General features: G+C 40.3%; 1 protein-coding gene and 1 gene segment (V, D, J or C); both read right to left on the bottom strand.

The window, feature by feature from the left end:
• Nucleotides 1-113: 113 nt before the first annotated feature.
• Nucleotides 114-14,404, bottom strand: LOC108515516 (uncharacterized). The gene is made up of 4 exons (XM_017852453.1): nt 14,294-14,404; nt 13,634-14,086; nt 8,932-9,059; nt 114-251 (listed from the first exon to the last, which is right to left on the bottom strand). Exons 1-4 carry the CDS (start codon nt 14,340-14,342, stop codon nt 114-116), a joined length of 768 nt encoding a protein of 255 aa, XP_017707942.1. The 5' UTR covers nt 14,343-14,404.
• Nucleotides 14,405-25,009: 10,605 nt separating this feature from the next.
• Nucleotides 25,010-25,837, bottom strand: LOC108515512 (Ig kappa chain V-II region RPMI 6410-like). The segment is given in 2 exon segments: nt 25,010-25,341; nt 25,789-25,837. Coding segments are annotated over 2 exon segments (381 nt in total).
• Between the last annotated feature and the right edge of the window lie 646 nt (nt 25,838-26,483).

Here is a 26,483-nt window from a genome sequence, read left to right as displayed (position 1 = left end):
GGATAAATCACTCAAATCCAGATACAACTGAACACCCATTTTGTCTTACATCTCCAAAGTTGCCAAGAGCATCGTGACCTGGCTCAGCAGCAGGGGAAGTGGACCCAACTGCATCAGTACAAGTGGGCTGTAGCCTTGGGCTTCAGGGAGCAATACTGATGCCCGACTATGGGAGTCAAATTATAGTGCTGTAGCCTGTGCACAAACTTTTCTGCTATCTTGTAAGCAGCCTGAATTTTAAGGGAAGATACCTGTGTAAGGGGAAAGAAAGAAAGTGTTTTCTGTCCTCTAAAGGTTTGGTGAGAATAAATGGACAAAAGACAGATTCATAGGAGAAAAAAGACAGTTTATTTAACATGCAGGGAAAAAATCACAGAATTATCATCCAGATATTACAGTGAGTTCTGGGTGCATATACATCCTTTATAGGTGAGAGGGAAGTGGAGAGTTCAGACAACTTAAGGAGAATAAATGACCTAAGATTTTTTTTTTTAAGTGGACCTTTAAAAGAATAGGTAATAGGATGTCTGGAAAAAAGTGTCAACTTTCAGTCTCTTCTAAGTTTGACTTCTGTTGAGTACTAACCCTCCCTGATAAAAAAAATTCCCAGAGAGGATTTTCTTAACAATTATTTTTCTCCTGGAGAATCTGATTTTAGACAGATAAGGGAGATGTAGGGAAAAGCCCCTTTGTACATTTGTTGTTTTCTAAACATTTTCAGTCTGAAATAATCATCATACCATGTAGCATTTTAAGAGATGTTATTTCCTGTAATCCTTCACTTGCAAACTACCTACCAAGATCCTGTTCCAGAGAGATGCAGCTCCAAATTGAAAGTACACTTGACCCTTGGACAACATGGAGGTTGGGTCACTAACCACTGGTGCAGCAAAAAATCTGTGTATCACTTTGGGATCCCTAAAACTTAAGTACTAGTAGCTTACTGTTGACTCAGTGATAATATAGTAGATTAACACAGGTTTTTATGTTGTATTTATAATATACTATATTCTTACAACAATGAAATAAGCTGGAAAACAGAAAATGTTATTTAGAAAACCGTAAGGATGAGAAAATATATTTACTACTTATTAAGTGCTTGCTCCCTCACAGGTGGCATAGGCAGAAGAAAATTTAACTGTTGATGGACCTGTAACTTTTAAGCCCATGTTGTTCAAGGGTTAACTGTACATGTGTTTTTTCCTTGATGAATGTGGCAGTCCCTGTCCGTACTCTAGGCCTTTTCCCTTCACTGTCCTTCTACTGACTTCCAGTGACCACATATGTGTCTTCTGTTATCTGATCCTGGAGAAGGTAACTCTGCCTGCATGCACAGCTGGACAGAGGGCCTGGAATGAGGATCCACCCTCATGAATGGGTTAATGCCATCATAAACAGAGACGGTGGGAGTGGGCTCCGTCTCTCTCTTCTGTTCTCCTGTCATGCCGGGATATGGTCTTCCTTCCTTCTAGAGGAACTCAGCATTCAGGTTGCCATCTTAAACTAGATAAAGCAGAACCTAACCTGCCTGTGCCTTGATCTTTAACTTCCCATCCTCCAGAAATGTGACAGAACAAATTTCTGGTCTCTATGAATTGCCCAGTAATGGAGATTATGTTATAGCAGTTCAAAACAGAAAAAGAAATTTGTGAGGACAGAAGGAAGTGTATACATACCCCAGCTCTCTCCCCTCTCAGGTGGAACAGCCAGAGGCATTTTCTCCATGTTTCTACATGGAGCTGAGCCTCAGTCATCCTAAGATTTAGGTGGCTTGTTGACGTGTCTTTCACCATCCATCTTTTCCTTGACCAACCTATTTTAGATTTAATTTGTGCAGTAATTTATTTTTTCTGGTGTAAAGCAAGATTTGAATTTTAGGCATCCCCCAACTGACTGAATGGACCCCCTCCTGGCCAAGGGAACCTCAAGGAAACATAAAAGACTAGTTTAGATCATATTGGGAAGGGGGTGTTGGCCATGCCTCATCATACCCTCCTTCCTTTGTAGTTCAGACACAACCAACCAGTACTGCAATTAAAACAGAGATCTTAAAATTGACAAAGCAGACTCTCTGTAGCAATAGCACACCAAATTCCAACATGACTCTGGTATAGCATCACATGAAAGTTAATAGGCCCTGAAGAAAATCACAGTATTTTACCCCAACACATATTTCTTTGACATATTCTGAAATGGCCTTACAAAGGTGTCACCTGTAGGAAAAAAATTGCATTTTGTAGAGAATCTCTTCCCCTTACAGGATCTTTTGCTGGAGAGTCTGACAACTTTTAAGTTTTAACAAGAGATATTCACTAGCTATTCTCTCTGAAGCCTGCTATGTGGAGGCTTCATCTACATGACAAGAATTCTGGCTTCCACATCTCCTTTATCTAAATTCAAGCATTTCTTTATGAGGAATTTAACTCTTTAGGCAGAGCTTAACTCTTTCAACAAATTGAGAGTCAGGAAATCTTTGAATCCACCTATGACTTAGAAGTCCCTGCTTCCAGATGTCTGGCCTTTCTAGGCCAAACCAACGTAAACCCTACATATACTGATTGATGCCTTTGCTTGTAACTTCTGTCTTCCTAAAAAATATAAAACCAACGTGTAACCCAACCATTTTGAGCACATGCTCTCAGGACCTTCTAAGGATCTGTCACAGGCCATCATCCTTAACTTTGGCAAAACAAAACCTGTAAAATGATTGAGACCTGTATCAGATACTGTTTGGTTTACACTGGGTTACAAAAAAATCCTCTAAAACTATCTACACCTCAAGAACTCAAAATTAGAGACGGTGGAATGAGGATACCCCAACATTTAAAACCCACAGACTAGATAGCATTGAATGTAAGATTTTCTCCAGCTCTCTTGCTTCATATATGTGCCTTGTAATTTTTAAAAATTCTACTTTAGAGAATAGCAATTTAGGGGAAGATATTTATTGTCCGTGAAACGGAAAATGCTCTCATCCCAAAATATGTCCATGTCCTAGTCTCTAGAACTTATGAACTCTATCTTACATAGTAAAAAGGGATTTAATGATGTGATTAGGAATGTTTTGGATAGAAGATCATCCTAGTTTATCCAGGTGCGACCAATATAATCACAAGGGTTTCTCTAATAGGTACGGGGGAGAGTCACAGTCAGAGAAGGGCTGAAACAATAGGAAGGGATGTAGGAGTGACAGAGAAAGGGGCCATGGAAGCAGGAATGTGGAGCACTTTGAAAATAAAAAGTAGAGGATCAAATTCTCTCCCCTGAAGCCTCCAGAATAATTACAGCCCTATTGACACCTTGGTATTAGCTCAGTGAGACTTCTGACCTCCACAACTATAGGGTAATACATTAGTGTTGTTACAAGCCAGTAAGATTGTGGTAATTTAAATGGCATCATTAGAAACTAACACAAGGGGAAGAGCTATCCTTTACCTTAGTGAGTCTGTGGTTGTGTGTAGTTCTTTCAAACATTTCCACCTTTTTATTATCTGGTGTCAATTTTGACAAGAGATAGAAAACATTTTAGTGAGAGAAGAGCTAGTAAAAGAATTCTTCTTAGGTGGAAAATCTGTTGGGTAAAATACCTCCATGATCTCTTATACAACCTGTGTATTGGAGAGTTTATGCGTCGGGCGTGGTTGCTCACACCTGTAATCTCAGCACTTTGGGATGCTGAGGTAGGCAGATCACGAGGTCAGGAGTTTGAGACCAGCCTGGCTAACATGGCAAAACCCTATCTCAACTAAAAACACAAAAATTAGCTGGGCATGTTGGCACGTGCCTGTAGTCCCAGCTACTTGAGGGGCTGAGGCAGGAGAATCACTCGAACCTGGGAGGCAGAGGTTGCAGTGAGCCGAGATTGTGCCACTGCACTCCAGCCTGGGTGACAGAGCAAGACTCCATCTCAAAAAACAAAACAAAAAAAAGTTTATGGGTCAGATCTCATAGCACATGATAGGAGGAAGAGGATTTTGTTTTTCATATTAGGAGGGAAAATTAGATTTTCAGGACACAATGTGAGAGGAATCGACTGAGTCAGAGAAATTGGAAGGAAAAAAGGAGTGTGGAAGGGGTCAGGTAATGCAAGATGGCAAGATGTGTCCTTGCTCTAAAATCTAAAATAAAGTCACTTACAGTTTGTAAAGGCTTTTAGAGAGTTGTGTTTTGATGAGAAGACTGAAGGTGGGACTAGTTTAAGATTTGAGTCAGCATGGCATTGTTACAAGAGAGGGGTTCCTATCCAGACCCCAAGAGAGGGTTCTTGGATCTCACGCAAGACAGAACTCAGAGCGAGTCCATAGAATAAAGTGAAAGTAAGTTTATTAAGAAAGTAAAGGAATAAAAGAATGGCTACTCCATAGGCACAGCAACTCTGAGAATTGCTGGTTGCCCATTTTATGGTTATTTCTTGATGACATGCTAAACAAGGAGTGGATTATTTATGCCTCCCATTTTTAGGCCATATAGGGTAACTTCTCGGTGTTGTCATGGCATTTGTGAACTGTCATGGCACTGGTGGGAGTATAGCAGTGAGGACGACCAGCTGTCAATCTCATTGCCATCTTGGTTTTGGTGGGTTTTGGCTGGCTTCTTTACGGCAGTCTGTTTTATCAGCAAGGTCTTTATGACCTTGCTGCAATGTGTTCCAACCTGCTGTCTCATCCTGTGACTTGGAATGTCTAACTGTCTGGGAATGCAGCCCAGTAGGTCTCAGCTTCATTTTACCCAGTCCCTAATCAAGATGGAGTCACTCAGGTTCAAACCCCTCTTACAGCATGAGACACAGGTAGGAGGGAGCTGTGGATTCTACACTGTCCTTGTAGTCACTTCTCCCTCTTTATAGGCTGTGGGATCATTTCTGGGATGAAGATGGCCACATGGAAGGAACATACTAAGGTCAGACAGTCTTGGGTCCAAATCTCAGCCCCAGCATGTGCTGATCATGTGACTTTGGGTATACCAGTGATGAGCTCTGATAACTGGTTTCCTCGTCTGTGAAATGGAGCACTGTGCATATCATGGGTTATATTAGTTGGTTTTCATGCTGCTGATAAAGACACACCCTAGACTGGGCAATTTACAAAAGAAAGAGGTTTATTGGACTTACAGTTCCACATGCCTGGGGAGGCCTCACAATCATGGTGGAAAGTGAAAGGCACATCTCACATGGCGGCAGACAGAAGAGAGCTTGTGCAAGGAAAGTCTCATTTTTAAAACCATCAGATCTTGTGAGACTTATTCACTATCACAAGAACAGCAAGGGAAATATCCACCCGCATTCAATTACCTCTCACAACATGTGGAAATTAAAGATGAGATTTTGGTGGAGACATATCCAAACCCTATCATGGGTTATTCTGAGGGTTTAATCAAATGGTGCATATTGAACTGCATTTGTGTGTGTGTCTGTGTGTGTGTGTGTGTGTGTGTGTGTGTGTGTGTGTACACATACGAATATATATACTCAGTCTCCTTTTTCTACACTTTTGAATGAAGATATGTAAGATATTACTAATATTACTAGCCAACTATTATTTTCAAACTGAAGTCTTCAATATTTATTCTATAACTAACAGGGGCAGTGGGGACATAGTGCAGTGAAATCCCACTATAGGCACTTATATGTGCATTGTTCCCACCATAAAAACTGTCACCAATCCATTTATGCTGATTAGAAAGATAAACAAGGTTACAAACAACCATAACACCTTTAGTCCACTTTTTTTCCTGAGCCACTTTTATGTTAGCATTCATCCTTGGGCTCCTAAAGCTGTAGTCAAAAGTCTAAATTCTACATTCTTTCTTCCCACACCCACAGCCTTTTTCAGTGCTCTCTATGGCCTCCTCCATGCTGGGAATCCAGACCCACCCTCCTGCTACCCTCGCTTGAATCAAGCACTAACTTCCAGGAAGCTTTTCTTTGTCAGGAAAAAAGAAAGCCTCTGCCAGGAACCTTGCTAGAGCAATCAGCATCTTCGCCATAAAAAACAACTGAGAAGGGCTGGGCGTGATGGCTCACACCTGTAATCCCAGCACTTTGGGAGGCCGAGGCAGGAGGATCACGAGGTCAGGAGATCGAGACCATCCTGCCTAACACGGTGAAACCCCATCTCCACTAAAAACACACACAAAAAATAGCCGAGCATGGTGGTGGGCACTTGTAGTCCCAGTTACTCAGGAGGCTGAGGCAGGAGAATGACATGAACCCAGAAGGCGGAGCTTACAGTGAGTTGAAATCGCACCACTGCACTCCAGCCTGGGTGACAGCATGAGACTCTGTCTCAAAAAAAAAAAAAAAAAAGGGGGGAAGGGGGCAGCAGGGAACCTGCAAACCCCATGGTGGTGTTGAAGAGATGCATACAATCTTGAGATTTTATGTCTTCTCCATGTGTTCTTGACAACAACTCTATTTTTATGACCTTGGAGGAGGGAGGAATTCAGGACAAACAGGGAATGTTTATGCTTAAGATATAAAAAGAAGTGGAGACAAGAAGAGAGAAGAATTTATAAACTCTTTGAAGAGATCTGGTGTCTCTAGCCATGGACACAGGAGGACCAAGATGCCAGGGGAGAACATCACTTATTGTGGTTCCTGCCCTACATGCCACAGACTCCCACACACACACATGCACATAATAATGCATTTCTTCTCCTAAAGAACATGTCTTTGGTCTGCTCTTAAGTGTTTTTTATGAATAAGTTAGATAATTTTAGAGAAAAGTGAAAGAAAGGATAGCAATGGCTTAAGCAACGACAAGAAGTCTAAATTTCAGGATATTTTGGTATGATACAGCAGCTTGGTGACAGAAGAAATGTCCCAGGTTCTTTTTACATTCCTGCTTTGCCACCTTTATCACTTTGGGTTTTCAGATGTGAGGTCAATGTGTCATGGTCTCATGGTCTCACAAAGGCTGCAACATCTCTAAGCATCACGTCTTCTCATATGTATTCACGGAAAAGTGCAGAGCAAAGCTCTTTACCTTCCTTCTTCTTATGAGGGATCAAAATCATTCCTGGAAGCCCTGTTCCTCCTTCACTTCCCTGACATATTATTGTGGAACTGATCACATGTGACCCTAAGCCCTGCTCCTGTCCTGGGCTGGGAGAAGCTCACTGTCCTAAACACCAGGACAGAGCTAGTGCCCTATGTACCAAAGAAAGAAAGATGGCCACTGTGTCGGTGCTAAGAGCTTCCCCACATTTTAAATTTCACTGTGCTTCTAAGTAAAGTTGTGTGGAGAGGAGAGAACCTATGTGCATCTTCATCTGGTGTGCTTGGAAGAAGCTAGGCTTTGAGAATGACAATGGATTCCAATTTCTAATTTTCAAGGTGGCAATGCTTAGTTTCAGCAATTGTGAAAATGTAGTCTTTTAAGTCTTAATGAGTTTAAGAACATGACAGGCTTTCAGGTGCTGCAATAAGTCAGGAGAGATTTGGAATAGGGGCCTCAACCCAGGGCTAAGGCCAGGCTTGTGCTACACAAGAGCTGCTGGGCTCTTGCCCAGGGCTGTGGCAGAAACAGCTGCTCTCCTGAGCCATGGGGCTGAGGACCTGGGGGTAACCAAAGGCCTTGCCCATGGGGCTGCCTGGCAGGAACTCCAGGGAAGGAAACTGCTCACACACTCATGGGTGCTGTAACAAGCATGGAGCCTGTGGCCAGGGTGAACGTCTCAGAGATCAGGGCCTTAGGGCCGGGCCTGGGCTCCCGGGCCAGCTGTCCTCACTGGTCCCGAGTAGATAGGATTCTGCTGGAGCCCAAGAGGTCAGCAGATGTCTCCAGAGTATTTTCTCAGCCAGATTCTGTTCTGCTTAGAAGGAAAAGGAACACATGCTACATAAATCAACATAACATTATGTATATGTCTATATGTATTTCTAATATAAACTTGACATATTAAATATATCTAACGTTTTTGAAATAAGCTGTATTGATACATGTATATATACTATGCATCTATTTATGAATAAATATATTATGTGCATTTATATATAAATGTCTATAACTTTAACTGTCAGTCTAAGGTATGATTTCAAACTTTAATAAATTGGGTCTGAATACTGGAAAGCAGCAATGGGTGCTCCACCCCGTGGACCTTTCCTCACTGCAAAGCCCAGGGTCATGAAGCTCAGGAACCATCCCCATGGCCCTGCTGGAATGACAGCAGTCCCTATTCATTGCTGAGGATCAGGAGTGACCCCAGATAGGTCTGGGGAACACAGCAATGAGTAATGGGGGCAGAAAAAGTGGGTCTGACCTCTGAATAAAGGGCTGTTTTGTGTGCAGGGCTCAGGGTAAACAAGCCCTCCTCTGGTTGTTCCCATCAGACAGAGCAGCGCACGTGCCTCCATGGCTGTGCAGTCACAGGATAAAGCCACCTCATGGCCTGTTGGCAGTTCTCCTCTGACTGGGGTGATGTGGGATCTCTCTGCCCAGCTTTCACGGCTTACCAGCTGCTGGGCTGCTGGGACTCTGCTGACAATGGTCTATGTCTGTCCCATGTGCAAGCTTCTTAATATTTGTCATTTTACTTTCTGGTGTCCAGTAACCACAACTTGCCAACCATGACCCTTCCACAAAGATTCATGGAGTGGGGTCAGAACTAGGGTTCAACAATGTGCCGGGGCATGTATATAAGAGAAACAAGGCGTGGACAGCCCATGTCTGAAGTGAGGATGAATTTTCATCATGAATTCGGAGTAGGAGGTGGGAGAAAACATCCTGACGCTCCGTGCAGCGACGCCCACAAGATACACTAGAGGTGCCCACAGAGGAGGTGGGAAGAGGATGTGAGGCAAAGAGGGCATAAGAATTCAGAGGTGTCCCCCAGCCTGTTCCCCTGAGGTTTCAGACCCTTAGCGGCCCCTGGGCAGAGCTGTTGCTAGGGAAGATTTCTGCATGACAGGGGACAGGAGGAGGGAGCACCTACCTCTGAAGGCATCTTGGTTGCTGATGGCCAGAGTGACATCTGTTCAGGCCTGCTGCCCCTGACCCAGACAGGGATCATGTCCAGCGGGGCAGCAGGAGCCAGCAGGAGCTCAGAGCCAGGTCTAGTTTCTGCTGGTGCCAGACTAGAATGCTGTTAATACTCCAGCCAGACCTGCAGGTGATAGTGACCCTCTCACTTGGGACACAGGGAGGGGGCTGGAGATGGTATTCACACCACAAGTTCACTGTCATCCAAGTGGGTAACAACCATGCAGAGCCCCAAATATTAATATGAAGCAAGTAGTTTATTCAATTTGATGCAATTCTGATCAGAAAAAGAAAGCAGGCTAACAACTTCATCATCAAAGAAATGTTCATGTTTATTACAAACTATCTGAGGATGAAGCCTGAGTTCCCCTTCCTCACCAGGCAGTCAGAACAGAAGGAAGAAGAGAAGAACCCTGGGTCCCAACATCCACAAAGTGCCTCCTGAGGCTGATCCTGCTCAGAGAAAGTGGGGGCAGTAGATTGCCTGCTGGGACTGCCACACCAAAATTCCCTGGGCTCGATGGCTTAAAGAAAGGAAACTTATTTCTAACAGTATAGAAGGCTGGTAAGTCCAAGATCAAGGTCCAGAAATTTCTGCTTTATGCTGTGGACCCTCTCTCTGATTTTCAGATGCCCCCTTCTGTCCACATCCTCACATGGCCTTTCCTCACTGCATGCATGGAGGCTGGGGTGGAGGAGAGCTGAATGGGGTCTCTTTTATAAAGACACTAATCTTATTGAATCACAGCCCCACCCTTATCATCTCCTTTAACCCCAATTACCACCTTTTATGCTTTCTCTTCAAATGCAGCTATATTCGAGGTTAGAGGTTCAAGATAAGCATTTCTGAAGCACAATTCACTTCATAGTAGGTGGACTTTGGGGACACAGCCAAGGCAGGCATGAAGGCAAGGCTGGGCTTCTAGTCTCAGAGCACAGAGCACAGAAGTGGTTCCCACAACTCAGGACACTGGCAGCTCCTCCCAGGTACTCTAGGTAACACAGAGACCACATTCCATCCTTAGGGGCTATTGATAATGAAACATTATCACTTCTAAGCTCTCCCAGTATTTCTATGATCAGGCTTAGATCTTAGGGTTATTATGGGGTTTGTCTACCATCTAGTGTCAGGATTGTGGCTTAGTCTCTTACATAGGATTACAGATGCTGAGTCCCAGTGAGTCTTGACTGTGAGTCTTTTCACAGGTATTAATGAAGGGGATCTCAGGCCAGATTCATCCATCACCAGGCCAGATTCACAAAATAATTTCTCTTCTCAACAAAACTAGCTGCATAGTTGAGGACAAAAATTACTCAGAAAGCTTATTCGTCACAGAAGTATTATGGGCTAGATTTTGTGACCCATGTGAGATGCCAAAGGTTTTGGAAAAGAGATGATGGGCCACACGGAATCCTGCAGAACACAATGGCAGAGGTGGGGATGGGAAACACAGGGCCCTGGTCTGGAACTGTCAGCCCAGTCTCATTATTCTCATCCAAGAAACCCTTCCAGAGCATCTCTGAGGACCACAGTGGCTGCTCCAGCTAGGAAGGATCCAGGGCCACACTACCCTCTGAGTGAAAGCTGCTGAGGCTTGTGCTGTAAGCACAACTCTGAGTGGCCACAAGTCATCACTGAGGTCAGCACCAGCCAAAACAATTTTTCCAAGATGATGAAAATGTCTCTATGCTCTGCAAGGGTAGCCGTTAATCATATGTGGTTACTGAGCCTTTGATATACAGTGTGTATAGCTAAGAATCTACATTTTTAACTTTAATTAATTCTAATTTGCATATTTGCAGCTCTGCATTGCTAGTGTTAACCATGTGAGACAGCACAGTTTTAGACAATAATAACCAACAATGTCATCAGGACAACTAGGTTGCTAATTAACAAGCAAGGGTCTTTTCCAGGACCATTGCATCAAGCTGGGGCCGTGTGTTGGTCAAAGCAGAGCACACAGGTGGATCTTTGGCACCTTTTCTGGATTCTACTGCTTCTAGGGAGGTGATAGAAACTCTTTCTCTTGGAGACACTGAGGGAGAGACTGGACAGTGGGGTCTACAGTGTTGCCACTAGAATCTGAGGTGGAAACAAAATACAGATCTTCCCCAGTATTAATGACATCTCACTCTGGGCTTCCCAGCAGAGTCCTGCTGACTGATCCAGCAGGAGGTGAATGCTGGGCTCCCTGAGCAATGGACTCAATCTCAGTCCCATGGGACATATGAACCCTGTCACACAGAGTTCCCACAGCTGAAGTCAGGACACCAGGACACTAAGGGTCAGAGTCCTATGTCCAGTGTCCAGTGCTGCCCCTGCCTCAGATGGTCCCACCCCAAAGGCAGGGACCAACACACCAATAAGGGCTTGAGTGCAGGGAGGGCCTTTAGGAAGCCCACAAACTAGCAAAAAAGGAGAGATCTGGGCTTCCAGCTTCTGAGCAAGAGAACATTCTATGTCACGGGTATGATCCAAGCCACGGTATTTGGTGAAAGATATTAGGATAAATTTTATTCTTAAGGGAATAAAATCACAGAAGGCATTTGATTATTATAGGATTGGCTGGCTACTACAGAGGTTTAAAAAAATACTTTTTTCAATACACAGTTGTTTATCTGAAATTTCCCAGTCCCTGACCTCCTCATGGTGATCTGGTCACCATGGTCGCTTCGTTGTCTTCTCATCACTCAGATACATATTCAGTATGACCCTGAGACCTTCCTTCCCCATCAGCAAAAATAAGTGGCCTCAGCCTCCAGATACCACACATCATTGCCTAATTTTTATGCAGTTTGTCAACTACTGAAAGTATTCTATTCAGTTTCATTATGTGGTTATTGTTCTCTGCATGGCTTATTCCCCTACGGAGTATCAGTACTTGGGATCAAAATTTGTCTTAATTATTCACATGCAACTAACCCCCAAATGATGGCGTTTACTTGTTCCTGAAAAATCTGATATTAAGTGAAAATTCATTAAATTAAAAAATATGTCTGTCTTTCTTATTGGAAACATACATGCTTTTCCCTCAACTAGAGCCACTTAACTACTTTGACGGTTGAAAAGATTAATTGGACACGAATTTATAAAAACACATTTAGAGAAGTAACAAGCATCATTTTGAAAAATTTACTTTCCGTGTAAAATGTCCAGTATGATTGATTGTACACAACACAGAAGGAAGAAAGGTTCTCACAGTGGATGGGACCTGATAGAGAGAGTAGGGGAGTCAGTTCTTTGATGCATGGGGAGGGTCAAAAAAGTGACCTCAGGCAGGTGTCCAGATATTTCTAATTACAACTTTATTTTCCTTAAGGTTTCCTCATATCCATAGAAGAAGTGGAATACAGGTTGAAAGCAACATGCTTCAGAACACATACAAATAGCCCACACACATAAAAACTAAAGAATCTTACAGAATATTGTCTCTTCCTCAGCCTTTCTTGACATTGGGTTTAACCAACCATGGCACAAAATTCAAGTTTTTTTCCAGAAGATGTTCTCTAACTTGAAACATCTTGTGGAGAAAGTTGATGGCAGTGTCTGAAACACATTATTTCTTACAATGCATTTTTTCACTTCTTTGGAATAAAATATCTGTTATTAAAAATTTGATAGAAAATTGACGTAACTTTATGTGACCAAATGTGATGAAAATCTTTAACAAAAATGTCACTGAGTATAAGCCTGAATTCTCAATGACTGCACTGTATTCCAAAGTTATTTTTAAATAAATGAATAAATACACAGGAAACAAACTAAAAAAAATGAATTTAGTTGCTCTTGGTATTAAAAAATGTTAGCAATAAGATACTGGTCTTTCAATCAAGAATAACGAAAATTTTTAAAATACATTTTTTTCAAACTGCAGTTTGGATAATAGAGGTGGAAAAGAGAGGAGACAGACAATGCTTTTGACATGCAGAAAAGAACATTTCAAGGATCATGGGTGATCTCCCTGTGTTTCATATATCAAACAAGATATAAAATCAAATGTCCTTTTCGTTTTACATCTTACTTGAGTTCCTGAAGCTACTTTCTTTTTGTAGTTTTTGCTTTGGTACACTCAGATTTTGGTGAAGCAGTTCTTATGGAGGAATTAAGAGTTGTTAATTTCAACCTTCTTCGGCTTGTAGCCCTGTCTTGTTTCTAAGACTGGCAACGAAAGACGCTGATTCCCTTTTTATTCCAGGTAAATATTGTTTCTGGGATAGTCCTCATTTCCAAAGCCATAGCTAGGTATTTACCCTGTTCCTGATGGACCAGTTTCATGTATCAAAACCCAAATATTCAGCGAAAGTGAACCTTAAGTGTTAATCTGGTTTAACAAACGTCAGACTTCACAGAGCTGCTTTGGAAATAGGAACAATGTCTCATTCCTTTGAACCCACAATGGCTGAAACCTGAGTCCATGGCTCTTCTGTCAAAAGAGCTCCAGGCCATCACCTGACTGTTTCCTAATCTTTACCCTTTAAAGCACTTTTGTCATAAATGAATAACTGTAGCCCTGAAGAATAATCCAAAGTTTTTACCAACTTGTAAAGGACAATTTATGTACACCTATGGAAAGAAACAGAAGAAGTAATCTTCAACAACTCTTCTCCTAGTTTGAAAGTGACTGTGGCTAAAGATGAAAGTATGAGGCACTGACTCTTGGGTGTCAGCTCTGCTGAATGGGCCATACGTGATGATATTTGGTAGATTATTTCCCCAACTGCACTTGCAAAGATCATAAAAACAGGGTATTGCTCAGTTTCTCTGTTCAGCCAGGCTGAGCTAGTTTTTGTTTTGGGTTGTAGCACGGTGTGAGGGTGCTTATTGCCCTGCTGACAGTAATATGTTGCAGCATCTTCAACTTCCAGGCTACTGATGGTAAAGGTGAAATCTGTCCCAGATCCACTGCCACTGAATCTCGAGGGGACCCCTGAGATGGGCTGGGAAGCATACCGAATGAGGAGCTTTGGGGCTTGATCTGGTTTCTGCTGGTACCAGTGTAAGTAATTGCTAATGCCCTCACTGGCCTGGCAGGTGATGGTGACTTTCTCCCCTGGAGTCACAGAGACGAAGGCTGGAGACTGCGTCATCACAATATCACCCCTGGAGGCTGAAACCATACAGCAAACATTAGCACAATATAAGCATCTGCTTAATGAAATCACCACTAATCTAGTAGGACAAGATGAAAGAATATGCATTACTTAAAAAAAAAATCACATTTAAAAACAAGGCAAGTTCCATATGGTCCTTGGTTCCTAATTAAGAAAATTAACGATTCAAAGAATTAGTTTCAGCTATTTCCAAATAGTCTCACCTGGAACCCAAAGGAGCAGAAGCCCCAGGAGTTGCAATGGGGACACCATCTCAGTGCTTTTGACTTCAGTTTTGCTGAAGACACATCTAGGAGAAAAACCCTCTTATAAAATACTGAGAAGCAGGACCACTTCAGATGTGGGAGGAGGGATACATGTAAATTATGGGAATGTCCTGTGGTTTTAAATACACAGGCTTCACAGTTGTCTGGAGAACGCCCTCCCCGCCCCTTCCGTGAATGTGAGAGGCGCCCTCTGCTGGCACCTGCAGATGAGCGCAGCTGAGGCTCCGTCAGGGCACGACCAGACTCAGGGCCCAGCTGCAGAGTGAAGGCAGAGTCCATCGCAGTCTCCGAGAGGCTCTGCAGTCATCTGGGGTGAACAGCAGCTCACATCCTCAGTCTCGGCCCAGGGCTATCTTAACTTTCCTGACAACACATTCACAATGAGACTGAAGAAACTTTGATCCTGTGGACGCTTCACAAAGCATCACCCCATACAACACAATTTTGACGTCATCATGGTAACTAGATAGGATCAGCAGAAAATAATAAGGACTCTGGATGTTCAGTGAAAGCGCATGAAGACCAGAGTGTGGGATTCAACCCTACAAAATTTAAGGGCCTGTCACATTGGAGAAGGCATCAGGGATTTAGTGAAGGTGTGTGAGTAGCAATAGTTCATTCCCTTCAAGGTAAGGATACATAACTGTACTTTGCAGCTCCAACCACTGAGAATGCAGCACAGTGTTGGCAAGGCCTGCTTAGAGTGTTGACGCAACAAATCCCACACTTGGGTCTACGCCACCTCCCCACTTACAAACTAACTTGGAAGGCTGTCTTTTTGGAGTGGGCTCAGAAAAAGAGAAGGTTTTGCAGAAGGTTTTGGGCTTTGATACAAGTGGCTCTGTCATGTGATCCAGAACACTGTTTGGTGCTAGATGCATCTGCATTAGATGGGAACACTTTGTGAACTCTCTTGCAAACTCCAATAAAACTCACGGCACAAATCCCTGGGATTTTAGAAAAGACCAAACAATGACCAGAAAACAAATAAAAAAATTTCTTGTTCAAAATGCAGAATATCACTGTGTAATGGTAGGTAACCCATGAGGCATTTAAAAAGTATGTGACTGAGCTGCACTGCATAAGTGGAGAAGGCCAGTCTCACCAATTTTTAGGGTCAGGTGGGGCTCAGCACCATTCAATATTAGGATGAACATTAGGTACTTTTGGGGTTTGGTTCAAGTAGATTCAGAGGCCATGCTTCATTTACATGGACATGTGTTCCAGTTCCTCCTATCATTTTTCTCTCTGACTCTAACACCTTTGCATCAGCTCACTCCAGTGACCTCATGAGTTTTCTCAATCAGCTAATAGTAAATGGGGAAACAAAAATTACAAACAAATAAAAGAAGAAAACCAAAACGGCAATAAGAAAATCTAGGCTTTTTGAATAGGTCAGCATCATATATTTGTGCAAGTAAAAGTGGGCTGCCCCCACACTATGGCCACAATCATGGGTGGCTGTGAGGTATTATCTTGAGTTAGCAGATATTTGAGGACAGCATGTAGTCATCAACTTAGTGTGGAGAGAGAAATGCACCAAGTCAGGTATATGCATGAATTAGTGATAGCTGGTTGGTCACAGTCTCTGATAAAGAAAGTTGGAAGATCACAGAGAGGAAGTGCCAGAGGAGAGGTATGTGGATGCACTCATATGAATAAGAAATTACATGTGCAGAATTGTATTTATTTCTGCAAAAAGCAGAGCATATCTTCCACAGATAAGATGCCAAACAACCAACCATACTGGAAGGCTTATCCACTTGTAAGCAGATTAACTGAACTCAGTCTTTTCTCTTAACTTCCACAATATTTGCATAATAGAGTCTGTAATGAAGTAGCCATGATGGCCTGGACAGGGCTATGAATGTGTAAAATGACATGAGCCATGCCTCACAACCACCATCCCCACCTGTGTTGATCCCACTGTTGCCACTTCTGGGTATGCAACTTCACAGCAGCAGAGACAAATATCTTCAACCAGTGGGTGGTAATTTGGGATATCAGATGACTGTCCCCTGGAGATGACTGTGATGCATCCTTACTAGGATCCTTCTGTATTCTAGATATATGCTTACCTTTCCTGCCCAAAGATAATTGGCTATCTCGGTGCTCTGAGAGTGTTTTTTTGTATTAATATGGGAATATTTCAGAGCCATGTTCCTACATTGTGAGGAAAGAAACAAAATAATAGCCACATGATTATACAAAAACATCCATTGGTTCTAACAAATAAATCACCCAAAGAAATCCACAAGGGTATAATATTTTGCAGATTTTAGATGCTCTCCCTCAAGGTGTGCTGAATCTTTAAGCCAAAGGCCAGAGTAGAATGAGGTAATGGTTCAGGAAGCCAAGGGCCAGGAGTACAAGCAGACTCTTTAGTCATCCTACACAGGAACCCAGCTGGTGGACACGTGTGTCCAGTAATGCAACTTTAGACCCTGGAGACCACAGGTGTCTACTCCTGGATATCCAGGAGCAGATGCTTCTACTTGGGACTACTGTAGAAAATCCTAAAGCTAAATCTCAGACTATGGTAATGCAGGGTTCCTTATGCCAGTAGACAAGAAGGCAACCAAATGTACCTATTTCAGCAAATAATAAATCAGGAAAAGATTGTTTTCTGCTACTTTTTTAGTTAGAGGAGGAATATATCTGGGAATATGTCTGGATTGAAGAACACATACCATAATTAGATGATAATTAATCCTCAACTTAATGTAAAGTAAAATTACAAATAATTAAAAGAAGGTAGGAAAAGGAAAATATTTCTAAGTGGCTCCATTGCTCCAGCTCTTTCAGGAGAAGTGCTGCTACAGCAAGAACTTCCAAGGCTCAGAAAATGCATGGAAATTTTTTAGTTTTGTGTCTTATGATACACTTCCCTCAACAACATGTATCGTGTGTGTTCATTTTGTATTTCACACCTGAAAACTGTGAATCACCCTTTCCAAGGTAATTCTAGCCACATACTAGAATCAAATGGAAATATTTTAAAAGTATTGCTGCCTGCTCTTATCCTAGCCTAGTTGGCTAAAAATACTTGACTGGAGTTCAGTTAGCCACATGTTTAGAAATCTTCCCAGAATATTTATAGATGCAAGTAGGATAGAAAACCTCTTATCTAATTGGCTCTTTGCCTCTTTAGTCCAGCAGCCACAGCATTTTAATTAACTGGGAACTTGTTAGAACATTCAAAATGTTAGGTCTGGTACTATAACACAACACCTATAAGGTCCATATATCAATGAAATTGCACTCTTTATACCAAAAATTAAGAAAATCTCAACTTGAATGGGAAAGGAAAGTCAGTAGCTATTTAACCCCTACATGACAGATATGTTTAAATTACCTTAAAAGGAGTCAAATCAGTAATGCAATAACATTCAAAATTGCCACAAAGAGAAATAAAATACCTAGGAATGCAGCTAGCCTGAGAGGTGAAAGATCTCTATAAAGAGAACTATAAAACATTGCTCAAAGAAATCAGAAATGACACAATTAAATGGAAAAACATTCCATGCTCATGGATAGGAAGAATCAATTTCATTATAATGACCATATTGCCCAAAGCAATTTATATATTCAATGCTATTATCATTAAAGTACCATTGTGATTATTCTACAAACTAGAAAAGAAGTGTTTTAAAATTTATATGGAACCAAAAAAGAGCCCAAATAACCAAAGCCATTCTAAACAAAAAGAACAAAGCTGGAGGCATTACACTACCTGACTTCAGATTATACTACAAGGCTACAGTAACCAAAACAGCATGGTACTGATAGAAAAAGAGATACATAGATCAATGGAACAGAATAAAGAACGTGCAAATAAGACTGCATACCTACAACTATCGGATCTTTTTGACAAATTTAACAAAAGCAAGCAATGGGGAAAGGATTCTGTATTCAAGAAATTGTGCTGGGATAACTGGGTAGCCATATGTAGAAGGTTGAAATTGGACCCCTTCCTTAAACCATATACAAAAATTAACTAAAGATGGATTACAGACTTAAACATAAAACTCAAAAACTCTAAAAATCCTGGAAGACAATCCTAGGCAATACCGTTCAGGACATAGACATGAGCAAAGATTTCATTACAAAGACGTCAAAAGCAATTGCAACAAAAGCAAAAATTGACAAATGGGATTTAATTATACTAAAGAGCTTCTGCATAGCCAAATATACTATCAGCAGAATAAATAGACAACCTATAGAATGGGAGAAAATATTTGCCAGCTCTGCATTTGACAACAGTTTAATATCCAGCATCTATAAATCACTTAAACAAATGTACAAGAAAAAGCCCCATTAAAAAGTGGGCAGAGGACATGAACAGATACTTTTCAAAAGGCATACATGTGGCCAACAGTCATGTGGAAAAAAGTCCAATATCACTGATTATTAGATAAATGCAAATCAAAAACACAATGAGATATCATCTCACACCAGTCAGAACTGGTATTACTAAAAAGTCAAAAAATAAATGCTGGAGAGGATGTGGAGAATAAACGAATGCTTACATACTCTTGGTGGAAATATAAATTAGTTCAACCATTGTGGAAGACAGTGTAGCAATTCCTCAAAGAGCTAAAGGCAGAATTACCATTAGACCCAGCAATCTCATTAATGTGTAAGTACGCAAAGGAATGTAAATTGTTCTATTATCAAGACATATGGGCGTGAATGTTCATTTCAGCACTATTTGCAGTAGCAGACATGGAGTCAACCTAAATGTTCATCAGTGATAGACTGGATAAAGTAATGCGATTATATACAGGTCAGTTTTACCTTTAATTTGTTATTCATTATTGTGAGCATTAACATACTTCTTTGTGAACTTTCCACTGTTTCAATATAATATTGTAATCATAACTTCAGAGTTTATTACAAACATTTATGGTTAAGTATTTGATACATTTTATAGAGTTTACTTCCTTGTTGCTTATAGAAATTTGATTTTATAATTTTATCAAACCAATTTAAATATATTTAAATTAATTCAAATATAGAAATAAAAAACTGAAGAATTGAAATGTCTAACAAAAAGCCAATGCACAAATTACCTTAAAAGATTAATTAAATGTGAAGTACTAATTTAATAATATTTTCATGTTTTAAAATGTGTCAAATATATTTTTTGAGTCCTAGATATGTAGAAGGTTTGGTGCAATGTACTGTAATATTTGTTAAGACACACTATTCCTATCAGGTGAATTCATATTTGAACTGCAAGTTAATTTCTTGACTGCAAGAAAAGAGGCACCTAGGAACATATTTGAAAATGCATAATTTTAAAGCATCTATAATTCTTTATTAATTAATAATTATTTTATGTTTACATATTAGACAAAAAAATGCTACTGAGAGGATACCACTGGTTTTTGCTCTACAACAGAATTAGTTATATCTAGAATGTGTTGCGACTCTCCTTTCCTAGGCACATGGGAGAAATCAACAAATCATTGTCTTTTTTTTACTGAAACAAGAAGGAGCACCAAAATCTGTCTTGACCACAGCTCTAGAAGGTACATTATTAAACACTGCATTATCTTTACCCGATTAAGTAAATGCTTGCTAAATTGCATTCTTTTTGTGCTTGAATCTTCAATAAATGCATTCTGGGAAAATACTACACCGATTGAAATGTTTGACTATTCAACATTTCAGGTATATACTCCATTATTTTAATGATCTCTCCCTTATGATCCAGGCAGCACAGGATCAGGTCTTCTCTAGAACTCATTGTTGTATTTTTATGCCACGAGCATCAGTAGACAACCAGCAAATGGGCTTGCAGTCTGCAAAAATAGTTACATAGAGATGATGATTTCTCATAGAGACTAAGGTGTTAATAGGAAAATATTTATTTATTTTTTCTTGGTGAACCAATAATAAACAGAGAACTTATTTTCGAAAATAAATTCAGAAAATCAAGTATCTAAATCTGGTAGGGATGCCCATAGAATTTTTGTAAGGAACATATATAATTTTATTTGTAAAATTTCATTTAATGTTATTAGCTAGTATAGGATTCAAAGGACATTTAAAATCAGGTGAATGTAGTAAAGGCAAATACATATTTTTTAATGAATAAATACATTTAGAAAATCAATAAATATAAAACCATGTGTACAAAAGATCATACCAGCAACAAATTGGAGATGGAATTGTAAAATATGCCTTTTAAAAAGCATCACAAAACATTAAATTCTTATGAATAGACATAATAAAAGATGTGAAATCTTTTATTTTTTTTTTTGATGGAGTCTCACTCTGTCTCCAAGGTTGGAGTGCAGTGGTGTGATCTCGGCTCGCTGACACCTCCGCCTCCCGGATTCCAGTGATTCTCCTGCCTCAGTATCCCTCCTGGGCTGGGATTACAGGCGGGCACCACCACGCCTGGTTAATTTTTGTATTTTTTAGTAGAGATGGGGTTTCACCATGTTGGCCAGGCTGGTCTTGAACTCCTGACCTCGTGATCCGCCCGCCTCCTCCCCCCAAGGTGCTGGGATTACAGACTTGAGCCACCGCGCCCAGCATTTTTTTTTTTTTTTTTAAAGACAGTCTCACTCTATCGCTCAGGCTGGAGTGCAATGGCGCAATCTCGGCTCACTGCAACCTCTGCCTCCCGGGTTCAAGCTCTTCTCATGCCTCAGCCTCCTGGGTAGCTGGGATTACAGGTGTGCATCACCATGGCCGGCTAATTTTTGTATTTTTAGTAGAGGCAGGATTTCACCATGTTGGCCAGGCTCGTCTTAAACTCCTGGCCTCATGTCATTCGCCTGCCTCATCCACCCAAAGTGTTGGAATTATTGGTGTGAGCGACCTGGGCAGGCCTAAGATGTGAAGTCTTGACACTGTACAAAACATTATTAAAATGTTAAAGAAGACCTCTAGATTATGGTTTTGGTTTACTATCCAAACAATCATACCATCTACAAATAATAACTATTCATTTTCTTTATTTCCAGTACTCACGCATTTTATTTCTTTTTCTTGCCCTTTGTACTAGTAAGACATCCAGTACAGTATTACCTAGGAATGATGATACTTTACATCTTTTAAAAATATCTAATTCCAAAATTCCAAAATAAGAAAACAATTTTCAGTATTTAATGTGGTTGTGTGTGTGTGTGTGTCTGTTGTCTGTCTGCCTGTCTGCCTGTGTATTCTCTGAGAGATAAGGAAGGTTTTTTCCATTTCAAATTTTCTAGGACATTTTTGCATAACAGGGTCTAAATTTTGTCCAGTGCTTCTTTCTATACCAATTGAGGTGACCATATACTTTTTTTCTTCTTTAACTATGTCAAATGTGGTAATTATATTGATCAAATCTTTTAAATCCTTATTGTGTTATTTTCTGCTTTTCTATCATCTCTTGAGCATAAAGTCTCCCACCATAGCATGGAGTTGACTTTTTCTTACTCTATTTAATTAATTTTCAATTTATATATTTTAAAGTTATATTTTGGGTCTATGTAGATTTAGCCTTTTAATGATTTCCTAATAGATTTACCCATTTATCATTATGAAATGTCCCTTTTTCTCCCTTGCCTTAAAGTATAAGTCAGATTTCGTTAATTCGGTTTTTGCATGATTTATACTTTCCATTTTTTAATTTTCCAAGCCATTTTATGATCTTATTGCAGTGTGTATTTTGTAAGCAGCATAAACCTTTCATTTTAATCTTGTTTGATAAAAAATTTTATTTAGAGAAATTTGTCTGTTTATGTTATCTAAATTACTGGTAGTTAGAGTTAAATCTACCATCTTTTTTTTTTTTTTTTTCAGATTTCCTGCTTTCTTGCTTTCCTTTGGATTAGACATTTTATTATCTTTTTCCTTACATTAACTTGTTAAATATACAATCGTTTATTATATACCAGCTATCCTCAACTTATTACTTCCTAGTACCAAATATTAATTTACCACTTCCTGAAATAGAGTTAGATTTTTAAATTCTATTTGCACTACTTTTTATGTTATTTTTCATGCAATGCGATTATATATGCATTGCAAAATTCACAAACCATGACATCTATCATTGTGCACAAATATTAATTTGTATTTATTCATATATATATCCTTTCCTGTGTCCATCTCTTATATATCTTTATGTTTCTATTTAGTCTTACATTCTTTCTGTTGCAGAATTGTCTTTAGCATTTCTTTTATAGAGTACTACTGATATGTAACTGCCTAACATTTTGTTGTTTTAAAAACAGTATTTATTTGCATATTCATTTTGCCTGATTTTATTTCTTTCCTTTTCAAAAGCCCCAAAGATGTCAAATTACTTACTGATATTTATTTTCCATTGGAAGGATTGAGTTCCTTTTGGGTTCTTTTTCTTACATGTAAACATTGTCATACAATTTCATACTCAGCAAAGATAATAATACATAGATATATTAAATGCATTTGCCACTGGATATATTTTCTTGGAATAGGCAGCCATCTTCCATATAGCTTATATCCTTAATCAAAAGCAGGATCATTTTGATTTGCTAATTCAAACTATCTACTTCTACTATAACATGATGAAATAATACATATAGCCTTTTATGGAACAAAATAATATTAAAGTACTATTGTAAATGTAGTATATTTAAAGCATATATGTGTGTAATTTCTGCATACATTACTGGAATATTAAATTCAGTATTTCATGTTTGGTATTCAGTATCAATTACTGTAAACACTGATAAGATCATTATCATTTCTGCAGTTGTCTTTTCCTTCATTTCCATGTGCCATGTGCATTTATTGATCTAGATGTGAATGTTTTGCAATATAATATTCAAAGTGACATTCCCACTTTGTAATTTAATTGAAATATTTACTTTCAATAGTGAAGTAATAGGCCTTAGAAGATGGACACAAGAATTGCAATAAATGCAGGAGAGCAAAAATAAATTTAAAAAATCATGTTTATTATAACATCAGAAAGTTGTGGAAAAAATAAAGAACAGATAGCCTAAAATTCCACAGAGGAAAGATGCCTTTGTATATTGCCTTGTGTCATCCTGTCACTTTGTGCCTCAGTGAAATTTGCCAAATATGAGTGTGATTGGAGATTCTGGTTTGGCCCAGACAGAAGATCTCTACAAGAGTGGGGAATTCATCTCACCTTTGGCAGTGGCATGTACCTACCTTACAGATTATGGATTATATGTCATGAGTGGAGCCCTTAACACCAGGCTGAATTTCTCCTTGGGACATTTGCTGAAGCCTGGGTTGAGAATGGTAGCTGGGTAGGTCGACTAGAGAGACACAGTGAAACCTCCTGCATTCTCAAGAGTTTTCCCCTACCGTGATGCCCTGATTTTCCTTTATGTGTGTCTGACCTATGGGCCTTGGGCTCCCACCACTACACCTCCTCCTGATCTTCCCAGCCCCTGCACTGCTCTGGTCAGCATCATCTTTATTTTAACTATAAACTTTCTTGAACGATCCTTTCTTTCTCTAATCATTCCCAGGTAAAAGACAGGGGCAGGATCTACTTTTCCAAGGTCTTCTATGTCCTGTGAATGTGTGATATGACCTGAGGTACATTTGGACAGAGACTTCTCTAAACTTTGAGTCACTAAAGACTGCATGATGCAATACCTCCTGTGAGTTTGCTGTTGTGTCAGAGCACAGCCTTGAACTCCACGCAGGAGTCCCACAACTCTGTGATTCTCCCCAAGAAATACAGCAGAGCTTCCACTTGGGTTCATATATCAACTCCAGCGCACCACCACCAGCACAGTAACAGCTGCCATCACGTTCTCGTTTACTGCCCTCTGCCCAGAGGCTATAGATTGTGGGGCAAAATGTAAGCTTATATATTATTTTGTATTAATCCAGATTCCATTGAATATGACATACATTTTTAGTCTTTTTTCTTTTGTCTTTTCAAACTTGGATATTTATTTTTAAAACACAGTTTTGGATTTCGTAGAACTTTCTTTTCATTTCAACATACTGTGAATAAGATTTTCAAAGATTTTGTCACTAGGTCTTAGTTTTGCATAAACTTACCAAAATATATCTAGTAGTTAAAAAGTCTAGAATATAAATACACTCCAGCACTCCCTGAAAAAAGGATAAAATGCTGTGCCTCCTGCTGCCCCAGAGAGAGATGTATGTTAAGAAAAGTGTAAGGTAGAAGGTAGAAGACAGGAGGGAAACTGTTTTAGTATCACCAAATCTTGTCAAGGTACATGTACACTAGTAAATGCTAAATCAAATCAAAACCAAGACTGTATTAGTTTTGTATTGCCACTAATCTGTTTCATTTAAGTGGTTGTCAGGCTGAATGAATTTAGTTGATGAATGAACGTAGGCAAGGCAGAGAGGATTACGATGAGCTCTGATTCAGCTTTCCCTTGCAACGTGACTGGTTGTTCAGAGGGCACTTGACCTCCCTCCATTCTCCTGCAAATTCTGCCAGGCCAAGACTCTTGCAACTGATGGGGACTAAAATTGTGGTACCTGAGATGTAACTGAGATATTGATGGTCAAGAGCCCTCAGCTGTAATGTATTCCCCTGAATTCTCCATCATCTTCCTCTTTACTCTCCCAAGATAATCTACAGTGTCTGCTTTCCAGATAAACAACACATTTGAGCAACTGAACCACAGCAAGAAGGGAGGCTTCTGTTCAGGGTTGTACCACTGTGGGAGGAAACTGTATACCTTGCGTGCAGTAATAAACCCCAACATCCTCAGCCTCCACCCGGCTGATTTTCAGTGTGAAATCAGTGCCTGACCCACTGCCACTGAACCTGTCTGGGACTCCAGCAAAACGGTTGGAACTCCCATAAATCAGGAGCTGTGGAGACTGGCCTGGCTTCTGCAGGTATCAGTGCAAATAAGTGTTTCCATCACTATGCAGGAGGCTCTGACTAGACCTGCAGGAGATAGAGGCCGGCTCTCCAGGGGTGACGGGTAGGGATAGTGGAGTCTGGGTCATCACAATATCTCCACTGGATCCTGAAATAGTGAGAGAAGTCCAGGGTTATGTACAAATATTGGGAACCATTAAAATGATATTCTCTCTGTTATTTACTTTATTAAAATGATATTCTTTCTGTTATTTACTTTATGCTAAGAGATTTTTTTTGTGTGTGTGACTTTGGCTCATACCCCTAAACATTCAGGTTTAAAAAAACATTCATGAGGCACAAAAGAGACTCAAGAAGTTGCCTACACTATTCTCCTCTTCCTGTGTCACACTTCACGAGAGCACAAGTCCTTTGTCCTTCTAGGATATGAAGCTTAGAACTGTAAGAGTGAGGAATCTTCTATTTCTCACACTTGTAGTTCTTAACTTTATACCCCTTTTCTTGTAGGTCAAGATGTTCATGTGGACAGGCAGTGGGGTCCCCAGAGCTCACCCTCCCATCCCATTCTCCTCCCTTATCTCCCTTCTGTCCTTACCAGGAACCCAGAGCATTAGCAGCCCCAGAAGCTGAGCAGGGAGCCTCATTGTGAGAAGGTGACCTGAGGAGTCCTGATCAGTCAAGGCAAGGTTAGAGCTGAGCTTTTATCTCAGACTCACAATGGAAGGTCCTTCCTAGGGGACAGTATGCAAATCCCCTGGTGGGTGCACTGGTGTGGAAAGAGCCGAGAGTATGGGGACATCCAGTGTGAGCACAGTGACATAATGTGTCCTCTGTGTTTGGAGGCAACCTAATAAAGTTTGTGCTGCCTGAGTGGAAAAAGGGATATATTTAATCATGTTCTTCTATTTCCTCTAAGAGATTTCTAATTTGTTTTCACTTTCGCAAACACCTTTTACACTTGTCTTTAATAGGCTGAGCTTCCATAAATATTTGGTTATTCTTATTTAATTTTATTGTGTGTGTGTGTGTGTGTGTGTGTGTGTGTGTGTGTGTGTATGTGTATTGAGACAGAGTTTCACTTACTCTGTCACCCACCCAGACTGGAGCACAGTGGCAGGATCTCGGCTCACTGCAACTTCCACCTCCCAGGTCCAAGCAATTCTCCTGCCTCAGCCTCACGAGCTAGCTGAGATTACTGGCATGCACCACCATGCCTGGTTAATTTTTGTATTTTTGGTAGAGATGGGGTTTCACTATGTTGCCCAGGCTGGACTCTTGATTTCAAGTGAT

This window comes from Rhinopithecus bieti, unplaced genomic scaffold, assembly GCF_001698545.2.
Source record: "Rhinopithecus bieti isolate Rb0 unplaced genomic scaffold, ASM169854v2 scaffold_2476, whole genome shotgun sequence".
Lineage (NCBI taxonomy): Eukaryota > Metazoa > Chordata > Mammalia > Primates > Cercopithecidae > Rhinopithecus > Rhinopithecus bieti.
The sequence above is the reverse complement of the archived record's forward strand: the minus strand, read 5'-3'. Positions and strand labels throughout refer to the sequence as shown.

Bases quoted from the DNA above. Each gene is read 5' to 3' on its own strand.
- LOC108515516 (XM_017852453.1), bottom strand. From the start codon at position 14,342: ATGGTGTCCCCATTGCAACTCCTGGGGCTTCTGCTCCTTTGGGTTCCA. The intron at 14,087-14,293 runs GTGAGACTATTT...GTATGGTTTCAG, and splicing joins TCTGCTCCTTTGGGTTCCAG to CCTCCAGGGGTGATATTGTG. The intron at 9,060-13,633 runs GTCAGTGCCTCA...TGGCACCAGCAG, and splicing joins AGCAGAGCTGACACCCAAGA to AAACTAGACCTGGCTCTGAG.